Raw genomic sequence first — 12,289 nt, 5'->3', positions numbered from 1 at the left:
ATGGTTCGCCATGGCGGGTCGCGACAGCGTCGCGATCTCGGTTGTTCCATATCCATCGCGGCATATCGATTGAATATCACGTGGCACGCATATTGTACCACACAAAAGTTTCCAAAATTTTTGAAAAAATTACTAAAATTAAAAAATATCAAAAAAGACACAATTTAAAAAAAAATATTCGAGTCTACTCCGAGTTGACTTGAATATATGGGCCAATATCATGCATCACGGATTCGAATCGACTAATATCGACAGAGTCAAAGCAAGTCGTCACGAATATAGTAATATTCGTCGTTCGGAGATCGGTATCGTACCAGTTTCCTCTGTTCCGAGTACGACTTGGCCGATATCGATGCGTGTCGGCCGATATTGCAAACCATGACCCCAAGATAGATAAATTAGATCAAACAGCTGAAGCCCACGATGGAGCTGCGCTACAAGTGACCATCTCAATGTATTCATGTTACAGGAATTCCGGTGACCGAGACTTCATAGTAATTTCTCACGAAGAGAAAAATTTAAGAGCGGGGAAAGAAATTCCCACAACAGTGTTGCAGTACCTAGCTTAGAGATATCTGAAGGTGCTATAATAATATATATATATATATATATATATTCGGTGTTTGATGTGTTTTGAGAGGATAAGAAGACATTATTTTTAGGACTGTCAATGAGGCTGGGCCAGCCCGAGCTCGGCTCATTCGGCGCGACAGAAAGCCCGATGAGCCAGATTATTTAGTGAGTCGATCTGAGTTTGAGCCTAAAAATTAGGCCCGAATTAAATGTGAGTCGAGCTTGGGCCTTATTAGGCTCAAACCCGATATATGTCCGGCCCTTTAATTACCTATATATATAATATTTATATTTTGATATTATGTATAATTATATATCCAAATATATTTTTACTAAATACTAAATTTATATATAAATTACAAAACACAAAAATACATCTAAAGACTCTTTCATGAGTTTTCTTGAGAGCCAATATTAGTAATGCATAACTAAATCTCTAATTTTTCTTATTGGTTGAGTAAATTTTTGTATTAGCATATTATTGGTTGATTTTTTTTTTTGTCTACAAACACAAAAATCATCAAGCATATTTGGATTTAAATCACAAGATTATAAAAAAAGTTTCAACCTTTAAAGATGTATTGGCTTATGATCGGATGTTTTATTACTATTTTTCATGCATTTTAAATGGATTAAATATAAATATTGTTGAAAAAATTTTTGGTTTATATACTTTTTAAGAACTATTATTTGTTCATGTTTAGTTTTAATATTATAGTCTTGTAAATGTTAAATTAGTTTTACAACTTAATAGTTATAGTAATTATATTAAGAAAATTAAGGAGTAATAAGTGAGCTTGGGGTAAACCCGATTAAGACTCACAATCCGAATATTATGTGAGTTGAGTATGAGCTTCACATTTACGAACCCAAAACTCATAGCGCGAAACCCAAAAATGTTTCAAATTAAATGAGTTGAGCTTGAACACATCAAATCAAAGTCAGGCTCATTAGGGCCGATTGACAGGCCTAGTTATTTTACAATCTCATTTCACGAACGCAATCGCGCAAAAGGGAAATCAAGAACAACTCCGAAATTTGATAGCTAAATGGCCTCTGAATACGACTAAAGCTCGAAAATATTCGTTTGATTCAGGAAAATATTCCGAGGCCTGTGTTTCTAGATTAATTCCTGAATTCCTTGTTCTCCAACTGGTAGCAATCCATATGGTACATTCCATGGAGGCCTACAGCATATTACATATTTCCTGAGTTGGGCGATGACGGTTTAAATTCGTCGTACCTCTGAGCCATATTTGCCCTTGTCAGCTTCGCAGTTAGTTGTTTTTCCGGAGAGCTCAACACTAAATAGTAGTCGTCGTACTAACCACTTTGGAGCGATTCCTTCAGTGAAGCGGGAACATCGATCTCGAATTTTGCTACGTTTGTCATCCTTCAGTGAAGCGATTCCTCCAAAGCCCCGGACAAGAAGCATGTCCCCAAAACAAAACAAAACAAAAAAAAAAAAAAATCTGACGCTGGCAGGCTTCCACCCATATTTTTTATGTCCTTTGTCATGTACTTTTCCAACTTCCTTCTAAGATCCTCAGAACAATCTTCTTCCTTTGCCTTGACTTTATGGTTTGTTTGTAGAATACAAAAACTGCTTTCTCTTCTCATTTCTCAAATGGCTGCGAGACACAATGACGTCCCTTGTAGCTTGGCTTCAAGCGGAAACCAGATGGCAGAACACTGACTGAGTCCATGCTTTTACATTCTTGAGCATCCAGCCCTTTACATGTCACAACTAAACTACGAAACTGAACAAGGAAAAAAAAAAAATCTAATCTTGGGATCTGGGTCATTCTTTCTTTGTACAAAATACCCACACGTTTCTTTAGGGATGACTTGGCTTAAAGAAAACCATTCGTTTATTTCTTTTTTTTTTTTCCTCTTAGTTGGGTAATAAGAAAGTATAAGAACCCGAGACCCGGGACTAGGAAACAGGAAAAGGACCAGTCTTTACAAGGGGAAAGCTATTTCATGTCATTACATGAGTAGGCAATAACAAGGCATCACACGGGCTTCTTGTATTTTAATCGCACAGCAAATGGGCATTTCAAGTTCCTGTGGTATTGGTATTCAGAGGAAGCAACAAAGATAAAAGGTGATAAAGAATGGGACAGACGAGACATTGGGGAAGAAAGTGAGCGGCCACAACAGGACAAAAAGATACAATAGACGAAGTGTTCCAAATGTCGACAAAACCGACCTTTTTGCGTTTGTTGTTTGATCGCGTGACAAAACCCATCTTCCTCTCTCTCTTTCCATCTGATTGCCAAGTGGAAACCTGATTGCAAGTTCACCACCTGATGATCAATTCAACCTAAATAAAAAGGTACACTCCTCAATGGCCCTCCAAACTCCAAGTGGGGGTCCTGGAACGAATCAGAGGGTTCTTCAGTCCACGCAATTACGTATTTCGTGATGACGACGCGATTGACTTGCAATATCTATCTGTATAATATTCAACTCGGACATGTTGAGAGAGAGAGTGTACACGGAAGAGAATCAGGTGAAAATCAACAATAATGCTGCTGCTGCTGCTGCTTTTGCAGGAAACAGCGAGGAGGAGTGACTACATATTAGTGGACGGTATACATCCTGCATGTCGAAAATTCAAGCAGTATTCTGGTTATACGTATTAGTCCTACCACAATCATATGCCCATAAGGGGGAAAAAAAAAGGGAAGCTAAAGCAGTTGCATAACAATCAATGCTCCTGTAATAAATAAAATGCGAGGAATTGCATCTAGAACACTGAGACCGAAACAGTATGAAAAGAAGAAAATACAGAAGGATTAAACGTAACGAGCCCAGTGTGATTGATCCGCCAATCATGCGTTCTACACAACAAATCCAGCTGAGAGCATCAGGATGAAAATTGTGATTCTGTTCCCACCCATGCACTCTCCAGTAGATTGTGATTGAAATGAAGCTTGAAATGACAGAATACCTCTCTCAAGTTCAAGGCTCAGGAATTCCAAGAAGGGGAGAGTTTATTCTTTCACCATTGGTGGAATACCGAACGGGTACCAGAGCAGGATCCTGGTATGCAGTTGCAAGTTCCTCATAGAAACTAGACATTGTGGGGTTGTTTTGGTCATCTCCGTCTTTCTTTATCAAACTCTGTAACACATAACTTGTTACAAGACGTTCCAATATTATACATCGAATCAGAATACTACTTTGCAGAAGAATAGACCTCACATATCATCATCCATTATGATTCATGCTCAGTTTATTTTTCATAAATATTTCTAATAGAATACTATTTAAAGATATCCGGCAAGGAATAAAACCATCAAATAAGTTGTAAACGTTCCCCAACCAATCTTAAGCGTCATAGTAGCAAAAAGTAATGATACAAAAGAAGCATATCTAAATGGATGTCATTATAAAACAATTCTCTCTCTTTGCTCTTTACCAATCCTTTTTAACTTTTGCCTCAAGTGTTCTTGCCTCACGATAGCCTGTGTTGCACCAATGTTTGACATTTATGGAGAATACGTGCTAGATTTTTAGCAGTTGTGCCGGATTAAGATCAAACACAGCTAGGTAGGACTACAAACAATGAGCAGTTTCATACATTATGCCAGACACTCATTCATCGCTTTTCCTTCACATCAACAACCCTTGTGCAATTAGATTGTTAGACAGTGACCCCTATGACCATGCACTTTGAGCAAGGATTAGTTAGTCATTCTCGTTAAGATTATTTTGCACCAAGGGAATTTATAAAAAATCAAGAAAAAAGGTTTTTTAATAGCAATAGTTGCGAGGACGGTTTAAATAGAAGGAAAAGGACAATATTCCAGGACAGTTTAAATAGTTGTGAGGACGGTTTAAATAGAAGGAAAAGGACAATGTTCAAGGACAGTTTAAATAGTTGCAAGAAAGAATTGAAAGCAAACATTAAAAAAAGGGACTGTATAAGTTATATCAAAATGGATTCGGTATACACTGAACAATATTCAATGGTATAAAAAAGGACAAGGTTATCACCTGCACGAAGACCTAAAACACTTTAAAATAAAATATTTGAGCAAGTCGGTGGAAAAATCTACCTCAGCAGAATAAGTCTTGAAGGCAGGCAGGAAACGTCTCTGGCAATAGTTGTTGAATATAAGAGTGAGGATTGGAAGAGGAATTGTTAAGCTCGAAGCCAGTGGCAGGTCCTTCAGGCCAAATATTCCAATCGCAATGATATGCATCAAAACTAATGAGAATATTGTTGAATTGTGTACTATGGGCCAAAACTTTCCATCAGCATCGAATTTGGGTACATAAACGTTTAATAGCTGCTCAATGGCAATTTAAAAAAAAAAAAAAAAGAAAATGAAAAAGATCCAAGCTTAGGTTTCTTCTAATTGAAATTTATAATGTGGATATTAAGTCACAAAAAGAAACACCAATGATAAACTAAACCAGTATCTGAAGCCAAAATAGTTGTAAAGCACGTGAAAGTCTAACAGCCTTAATGATAGGGCCACGCATACTAAATGTACAAGTGTATTGAATACTGACTACCAGAAATTTGCAAATATAGGGACACCAGGAGGACTGAAACAGAGAACAACTCAATGAATCTATCTGCAAGATTTTCTCAAAAAAAGAAGAAGGATGTAGCTGCAAATTTAACTCATTAAATGCCACCATCTAAAAGACACAACAGTGGGCCATATCACAAATGTCAAGTTGAAAAACAGTATCCAAAGAAAGGAAATCAAGTAAAAGGTTCAAGGATAACACAATGAAGAATATATATAATTACCACTTATGTTAAGTTCTTTAGTTGTCACTTCCACCTTCAGTCATTCAAAATCAAGCACTGAATACCTATCAATACCACTATACCTTTTTGTCTGTTCACAAGCAGGAAAAGGTTCACGTGCAACTAATAGAAGGAACTTGTGTACAAGTTTTATCCTAAAACTTCCCTGTTGGTTTATTTGGAATATTTTTTTTATATAAGTTGACAAGGTAACGTCTAGGTGCCAAGCCAAGTTAGTGCTAGAACTCTGCATCATACAGAACTAAAACTACAACGAAGTTGAAGATTGGATGAAACAAAGGCAAAAAAGAAAGCCAAAATCTTCCAGTTACTTGATAGAAAGTTTCCAATCTTCATTACATGAAAGCATTATATAATAAGATCTTAACTTGGATCACAATTTGTCAAACACAGATGCATTTTGCGTGCGAGGCAAGGAATGGTGCATGGACTCAGCATTAGAATCCTTCCATGGTCCCCAATCTCATTTAAGGCAAGTAGATATTGTCATGCAGGATATCAAATTAATAACTTGATAAAAACCAACCAGAAACATAGCTGACTGACCTGGTTTCGGTAGATTATGTATCCCATACAGAGGAAAACCAAGAGAAAAGGCAAAATGAGAGGTGCAAGGAAGAAGTATGTTACACCAAGAAGGCCAAAAAAGAGAATCCTAGGAATTACACCATGGTAAGGAATTGATGGCACTTCCAATTCGTCATTAGAACTCCCACAAAATTTCCTTTGCATGAAGCTAGATATGAGTGGCATAAATCGAACAAGTTCTAAGGCAGTACCAGTCCATCCAGAAGTCACGACGTATGCAATGAAAAAAGTAGCCTACAGAAAAAAGCAGCATCATATCACTCTCTTGGAGTACATACAAGTGGGCATAGGTAAAGTTATTAAGGCTTTTTCAATTTGCCAAATAGTAATACTACTGCTTCGTCTAATAAATGCATTTCTTTAAGCTCTGACTACATGATGCTGATTCATACGCCCTGTAATCTTGTTCAATACTAAGCGATGGGGATAGTTTATATTTTTATCTGTGGGTAATGAGTGGCAACAAATGGGGCTTCTATTTCCACTGAAGCTCCGATTATTTGATGCTTCAGCTGATCAAGACTGTGTGAGAAGGTGTCACAGGGAATTTATATTGCTGAAATTATTAGCATATCTCTTGTAGAAATGTTCATAATCTGCTCAATTCAAAGTGCATTTTCAATTGAACGTCTTCCCTGGAAATACAATGGCCCAATATGAAATCACGAAAATTCCAAACCTATGTACATTTTTCTCAGGTCTTCTCTGTATTAAGTCCTATCAGGATGAAACTAGTGCACAAGAACAGACTTGATTCTCCAAGGCAAAATATAGCCATTCTATTCCATACAAAGAATTCCATGTTTTGAGGTGGTAATGTAGGGTAGTATATAATAGAAATTGGTATACATTACTAAGGAATCCTTTGATCAGCATAATCATTTCAGCTGGCCAAACATTGAAGCACATACCTGGCCAGGAACTGCAACAGCTAATAAGCTCGGAATTTCCTTAGGTTCAAGAAGAACACTGAAACGATAGAGAGCGGATCCTGATAATACATTTGCAAAAAAGATGTTCCATATGCTAAACCACAGTACTTTGATGCAGGCACTTTTCTCAATCTCACTGAGAGCAACGTATCCTTGTATGGAGGAGAATACGACCATGATGGGTGGTACAAAATAGAGAAACAGTTGAAGAATAAGACTAGGAAGATATCCAGTGACCACATGACTGATGAACGATCTGCGCACAACAAATGCTCATATTAATAATCCAAAATAGACTCTGTCTGTAAGGAGGAGGAGATTATGCAATTAAGATTCTGGATAAAAATTGAGAATGTGCATCAAATATTGCAAGACTTTAAAGTTTCGTTTTTGCATTAGATACAAGTTTCACGCTGTAGTTTGTCAGACCATCTCTATCTTTTTTTCATTTTTCTTTTTGTAATTAAATAATGTGATTAGCATCCAAAAAGAAAGCTCAAAGTGTCATAAAAGTGAAAATGACGTAACAAACTACATAACTTTTCAAAAAAGGATTAAATTAACTTTCTTCCTTCTCGCAACAGGTCTCGAGTGAATTCATGCATGGGAACATCATAATACCAAGGAGAATGCTAACATCACTTGAAGTGATTCATTTATAAAAGAAGCTTCAGTGACAAAACAAATGAATTTCTTCTGCTACACAAGTTTGAAGCTTTCCAAGTCTTATATATCAGCATTTATGGTTGTTCATGGATTTCAAGAGCTCGAAGCCACATTTTCTAGAAGACTACCATATGAAAACAACACAAGTATGCCAAGCATTTCAAGAAGACTAGCTTACAGATATTCATGAGCAGATTTAAAAGGATCCAAAACAAGTATTTGACATGCTTAACTCAGGAAACATGAGAACTAGAGTACAAAACATATGAAAACAAAATTGAAGAAAGATTACTTACATTCTCAGAATACTTTTCAGAAAAGGGAAGAAACCCTCCAGCTGGTCCAAATTAGCAAGACCTTGTACTATTAAAACAGGTATGAGAAATAAAACAGTGAGAACGGTGAATGCAACAATGACAAGAATGCTGCAAATCCATCTCCTTGTAAAAGATGCCGAAAAGAAAGGCCAGTACACATCCTGGGGATGAGGAGCTCGCTCAGTTGTCCACTCAGTGGGATTTATCCCTTGTCTGATATGCAAAGCTATTGCAGCACCAAGTCTGGTCTTGAAAGATACAAAAGCAGCCCGGACTTCCTGTACACAAAAAGAGGATATATAAATGAAAGACTCTCACTAATAAGCCTTGAGACAGATGCTATAATGCTTGCATATCAGATATTTGGGTAAACACCAGAGCACCCTAGGGCAATGCACATTGGCAGCATAACTGCATTAAATTGGTAAACACAAGAAAAGGAAAAGAAGAAGAAGAAGAAAAAAAGAGATGTCATGAGATAAACACAACATAAATGCAGTAAGTCACTACATAGAAGTTGTTACAATGACAGATCCTTTACTAGATACAATACACCATTCAATGATTGAATATTAGCCACATTCAGAATAGCATATGCCACATTCGGAATAGGCACTAGAAAGATATTAAAATTCAGCCAAAGAGAAGCAAGTGGCTTCAGTCCACAATGAAAACAAAAGCATATTGTTCGAAAAAAAGTCTGAAACAGCACCATTGTCCAAATGATGCTTATTTTAGAGGACCAATACTGCTAAAACTTGACAGTTGATGTTTGAAGATTAGTCATTCACTTAGATCTTCTCTTCCTTGATTAGCACGCCATCATTAGGATATATGTGAGCTCCTTTCAATGAAGATAGACTTTCTTACAGCTTAAAGATGCTTGTGCAGTGGCTTAAATTGATGTACCATGTAAAGCTAACATAACGTAAAGACAATGCAAAACCAACTCACAGAAATGAACTCACTGGGTTGTCACTTTCTAACAAAGTACAAAAGGAAAGTTTGGGTATTGAATAAGTGCTTTCGAGAATCCAATAATATGAGACCATCTCCTCAGGTTAGTATCATATTTAGCTTTCCTGAGTTGCTCTAGATTACTTTGACAAAAACATAAGTATTCCCTTCCTACACAAACCAAATCATTGGGTGCCAAGAATGAGATAAAGTGAAAAATGCTTCCAGAAACAAATAACTGCCCAACAAAATCCACTTCCCAACAAAATCAAAGAAAGGTCATTTACCTTCATTGCAACTGAAGATTGTTCAGTCCTCACATTATCTTCAACATCTTCTAACTGCTTCTCATATTGTTCCAGAAGATCAACTCTACGTCCACTAAGTCCCATAAACCCAGTACGCTTGAACCTTTGCTCGCTCCCGTTGCCTGACCTCAATCTCACAAGCTTTCCATACAAATTATCTGCATCATTCTGGAGGAGTATTACACAGATCTCAGAGATTGAAGCAACTAAAGTACTTAATCTACATTGTTGGAACCCATAGAAAGAAATAAGAGATTTTTCATTTGCATCTACTCATGCTTTTTACGTCAAGCCAATGTGGTTAGTTTCCATAGACCAAATCATAGCAAATGTCATAAACAGACTAAGATGCCATATATCAGCAATGGTATCCAGTTTCCACATTGTTGTATATTTGTAGTGCATAGATATCTTCACAAAATTACATAAAACCTTTGGCCAAGCAGCATATATTCTGGTTCATGTCAATATGGCAACACCAGAGATGATTTCCCAGGAAAATGTCTAGTCAATGAACACTCTGCTGTAATGTGTAAAATCAAAGTAACAGTATAGCAATTACTCAAATTTTTCCACAAGCAGCCAATATCACATTATTCTACTAGGCTATAACAAATCCAGAACTTCTCAATTAAACTCAGACTTGTGAATTAAACATAAATCCAAGACAAACTTCTCAATTCAGCTAATATTAAATAATTATGAAGGCACAAATCGAAGATTATTCTCAGAGAAGTAAAATGAAGTTGATACAATTGTTTAAATGATCTGCAAATATTGGAAGTGACAAATATATCAAATTCCCATGGTGCTTACGATAAGGTTTTTGAGTTTGCTTGTTCGACGAACTACATTATGTGAAAGATACGTAGAAGAATAAATTTCTGTGAAAAAGCTCTCAACAGTATTGCTGACGCTTCTCCCAGAGGTTACAGGGATGCTCCGGACTAAAACAGTAAACTCTTGTGGCTGAGGTTTCGATGAACAGAAACACGCCAATCTTTTGGCTGAGATATATGCATGTTCCTGCAGATTGTATAGTATTTCAGAGTCCAAACACTCCTAGATTCATAATATTTTGACCAGGAAAGATAAATTAAAACCACAAGGGATGATTTACTTACAAAATAAAGAAGGCAGCAAACAAACATCGTGAAAGCATACACAGCACAAAAGTGAATCCACAACCTTAGAAAGGCCAAGATAGACAGTCAGAGATCAGATCCAACTTAAATATCTGCTATAAATGCACTAAATTTCAGCAAGCAATTGAGACTCTGTACTACATCTCTGCGTTGTCAATTAATACCAGCCAATTGATGCAACCAATGTTAAGCCAAAGGGGCAATGAAGTCAAAGGAATCAATTTTGTTATCGTAAGACGTGTTACATATATAAGAATTAGAAAACATGACAAAAGGCACAAATGTGGGAATTCTTTCAATGATTTTGGCTTTTGTTATCCTCAGCAATCTCCTATATCCCGTTGGTCAGAAGTACCAGTAAATTCCGGGTTCATAATTAAAGACAAAAATCACCTGTTTGAGCCATCACCCACATTTGAGATGGTGAAAGTTTCCAGAGTTTTATTTTGCACGCCCGTGAAGTCGAGACTTGGCTGATCACCCATATAATTAACAGGAAGAAGAATAAAAACCCCAATAACCGCAGCAAAAGTGAAGATCCTCAAACTGCAGAAGTAAACAGGTACATTGAGCAAAACGTGGCATGCAACAAAAGTAAAGAAAAAGGCATACGGACACGTAGATATGAACAGCCTTTGACGTGCAATCACGCATATAGAAATCCAAAACTGAATAACCTGAAGATAAAAATGCGCATGAATACTACGCCGTCCAAACCGGAAACTGATAAAAGCTCATCTTCTGAGGGTTGCCATGCCATTCTGACCCAACCAGCAGACGGTAATAACCTCTCCAAGCTGAAATCCCCTCTCTCTTGGGATTTGCCATGAGCAACCAGTCTTGGTGCATATACACCGGCATTGCCTGGCTGCTTTCTCAATATGGAATACAATGCAAAAAACAGAAAACAAAGAGCAAGATTGATTCCAACCGATGTCAATAGTGCAGAAAGAATCATCACTTCAAGTAGCTGGCTCAACCCGAACTACAGTACTCATTCACAGAAACAAACCCACCTCCTCAGAATGCCTTATCAGATGGTTCGATCGACTTAACTGGGCATGCCAAAAAAAAAAAAACGATGTTAAAAGAGTTACTAAGAACATGAGGTACAATAGCGTAAAGGGGGTGACTTCATTTATAGAAGCACTCCTAAAGAACAAACTTTCTTGGGTCTCTTCTATTAAAGTGAAACTCCTAATATCGCGTATCAAGCCGGAAAAATTCAAAACGATAAAGAAAGAGGGAATAAAATGATGATAAGATACAGCTTTTTACTGACCCAGAATCGTCAGAAGGCGATAAACTATAAAATATTTAGGGTGTGACAGAATCAGCTGTAAGTAGAAGGTAATGAAAACAGTAGAAGCTTTTCCTTGCGTGTGTTGATTCTGATATCAGTAAACGTGATGTTCCCAATACAGACTTACAAGTAGAAATCTTTATACACTTTAGAGCAGCAGAAGTATCAGCGACCTGAAGTTTCTCGAATTTGCTGAACAAAAATGATGGCGACAGGGGGAGCAGCAGTGCTCACTACTTCAAGAACCGTACCAGTCAAACTTTTGACCAAGAGAGTGGGAACCCTAATCAAGATTCGAGAAAGATGATACTGAGCAGAGAATTAACCGACTCATCATCGAAGAAGTAGAGAATCGATACTTTGATTGAGAGGGTTATGTTGCAGAATGAAAGCAGACGGTAAAATTACTTTGAGAGGAAAAAGTGGGTGGGAGGGCAGGGATCAGCTCAGCTCAACTTATTCACCTGCTTTGGCAGTAACCAAATAAAAGTTGCTTGGCGCTAACCAAATAAATGTTAAAACCGCCTCACTTACAACTCAACTCAGCCTTGCTCCTATTTTCGGCCTCTTATCAATTAATAATTACTACCCAATAATCCCAGGTTCGCCTTTATTTTTAATATGCAATTTGCATTAAAAAATTTGTACCCCTTGTTAAAGTTGAAATACCCTTCAAATCTTTTTAGTAAACTGTTCACCGCTAAT

The 12,289-nt window shown here is 37.1% G+C and overlaps 1 protein-coding gene and 1 long non-coding RNA gene across 5 annotated transcripts; both read right to left on the bottom strand.

The window, feature by feature from the left end:
* Window positions 1-2,515: 2,515 nt before the first annotated feature.
* LOC140010353 (uncharacterized) lies at window positions 2,516-2,921 on the bottom strand. The gene is made up of 2 exons (XR_011817628.1): window positions 2,786-2,921; window positions 2,516-2,640 (listed from the first exon to the last, which is right to left on the bottom strand). It is a non-coding gene; the product is annotated as an uncharacterized lncRNA (long non-coding RNA).
* Window positions 2,922-3,275: 354 nt separating this feature from the next.
* Window positions 3,276-12,042, bottom strand: LOC113698715 (CSC1-like protein HYP1). Of its 4 annotated transcripts, none has more exons than XM_072057040.1 (11): window positions 11,758-12,042; window positions 10,959-11,336; window positions 10,675-10,827; window positions 10,261-10,324; window positions 9,953-10,162; window positions 9,116-9,304; window positions 7,851-8,149; window positions 6,868-7,144; window positions 5,915-6,190; window positions 4,641-4,874; window positions 3,276-3,702 (listed from the first exon to the last, which is right to left on the bottom strand). In XM_072057040.1, the coding sequence occupies exons 2-11, from the start codon at window positions 11,237-11,239 to the stop codon at window positions 3,541-3,543; spliced, it is 2,145 nt and encodes a 714-aa protein (XP_071913141.1). In that variant the 5' UTR covers window positions 11,240-11,336; window positions 11,758-12,042; the 3' UTR covers window positions 3,276-3,540. The 4 variants fall into 4 exon arrangements, with proteins under 4 accessions (XP_071913141.1, XP_071913142.1, XP_071913140.1 ...); XM_072057041.1 differs by having other exon boundaries at window positions 3,357-3,702; window positions 11,564-12,042; XM_072057039.1 differs by having other exon boundaries at window positions 3,357-3,702; window positions 11,712-12,040.
* Window positions 12,043-12,289: the final 247 nt, after the last annotated feature.

This window comes from Coffea arabica, chromosome 7c (assembly GCF_036785885.1).
Source record: "Coffea arabica cultivar ET-39 chromosome 7c, Coffea Arabica ET-39 HiFi, whole genome shotgun sequence".
Classification (NCBI taxonomy): domain Eukaryota; kingdom Viridiplantae; phylum Streptophyta; class Magnoliopsida; order Gentianales; family Rubiaceae; genus Coffea; species Coffea arabica.
Note: the sequence above shows the minus strand (reverse complement) of the source record. Positions and strands in the feature narration are given on the sequence as shown.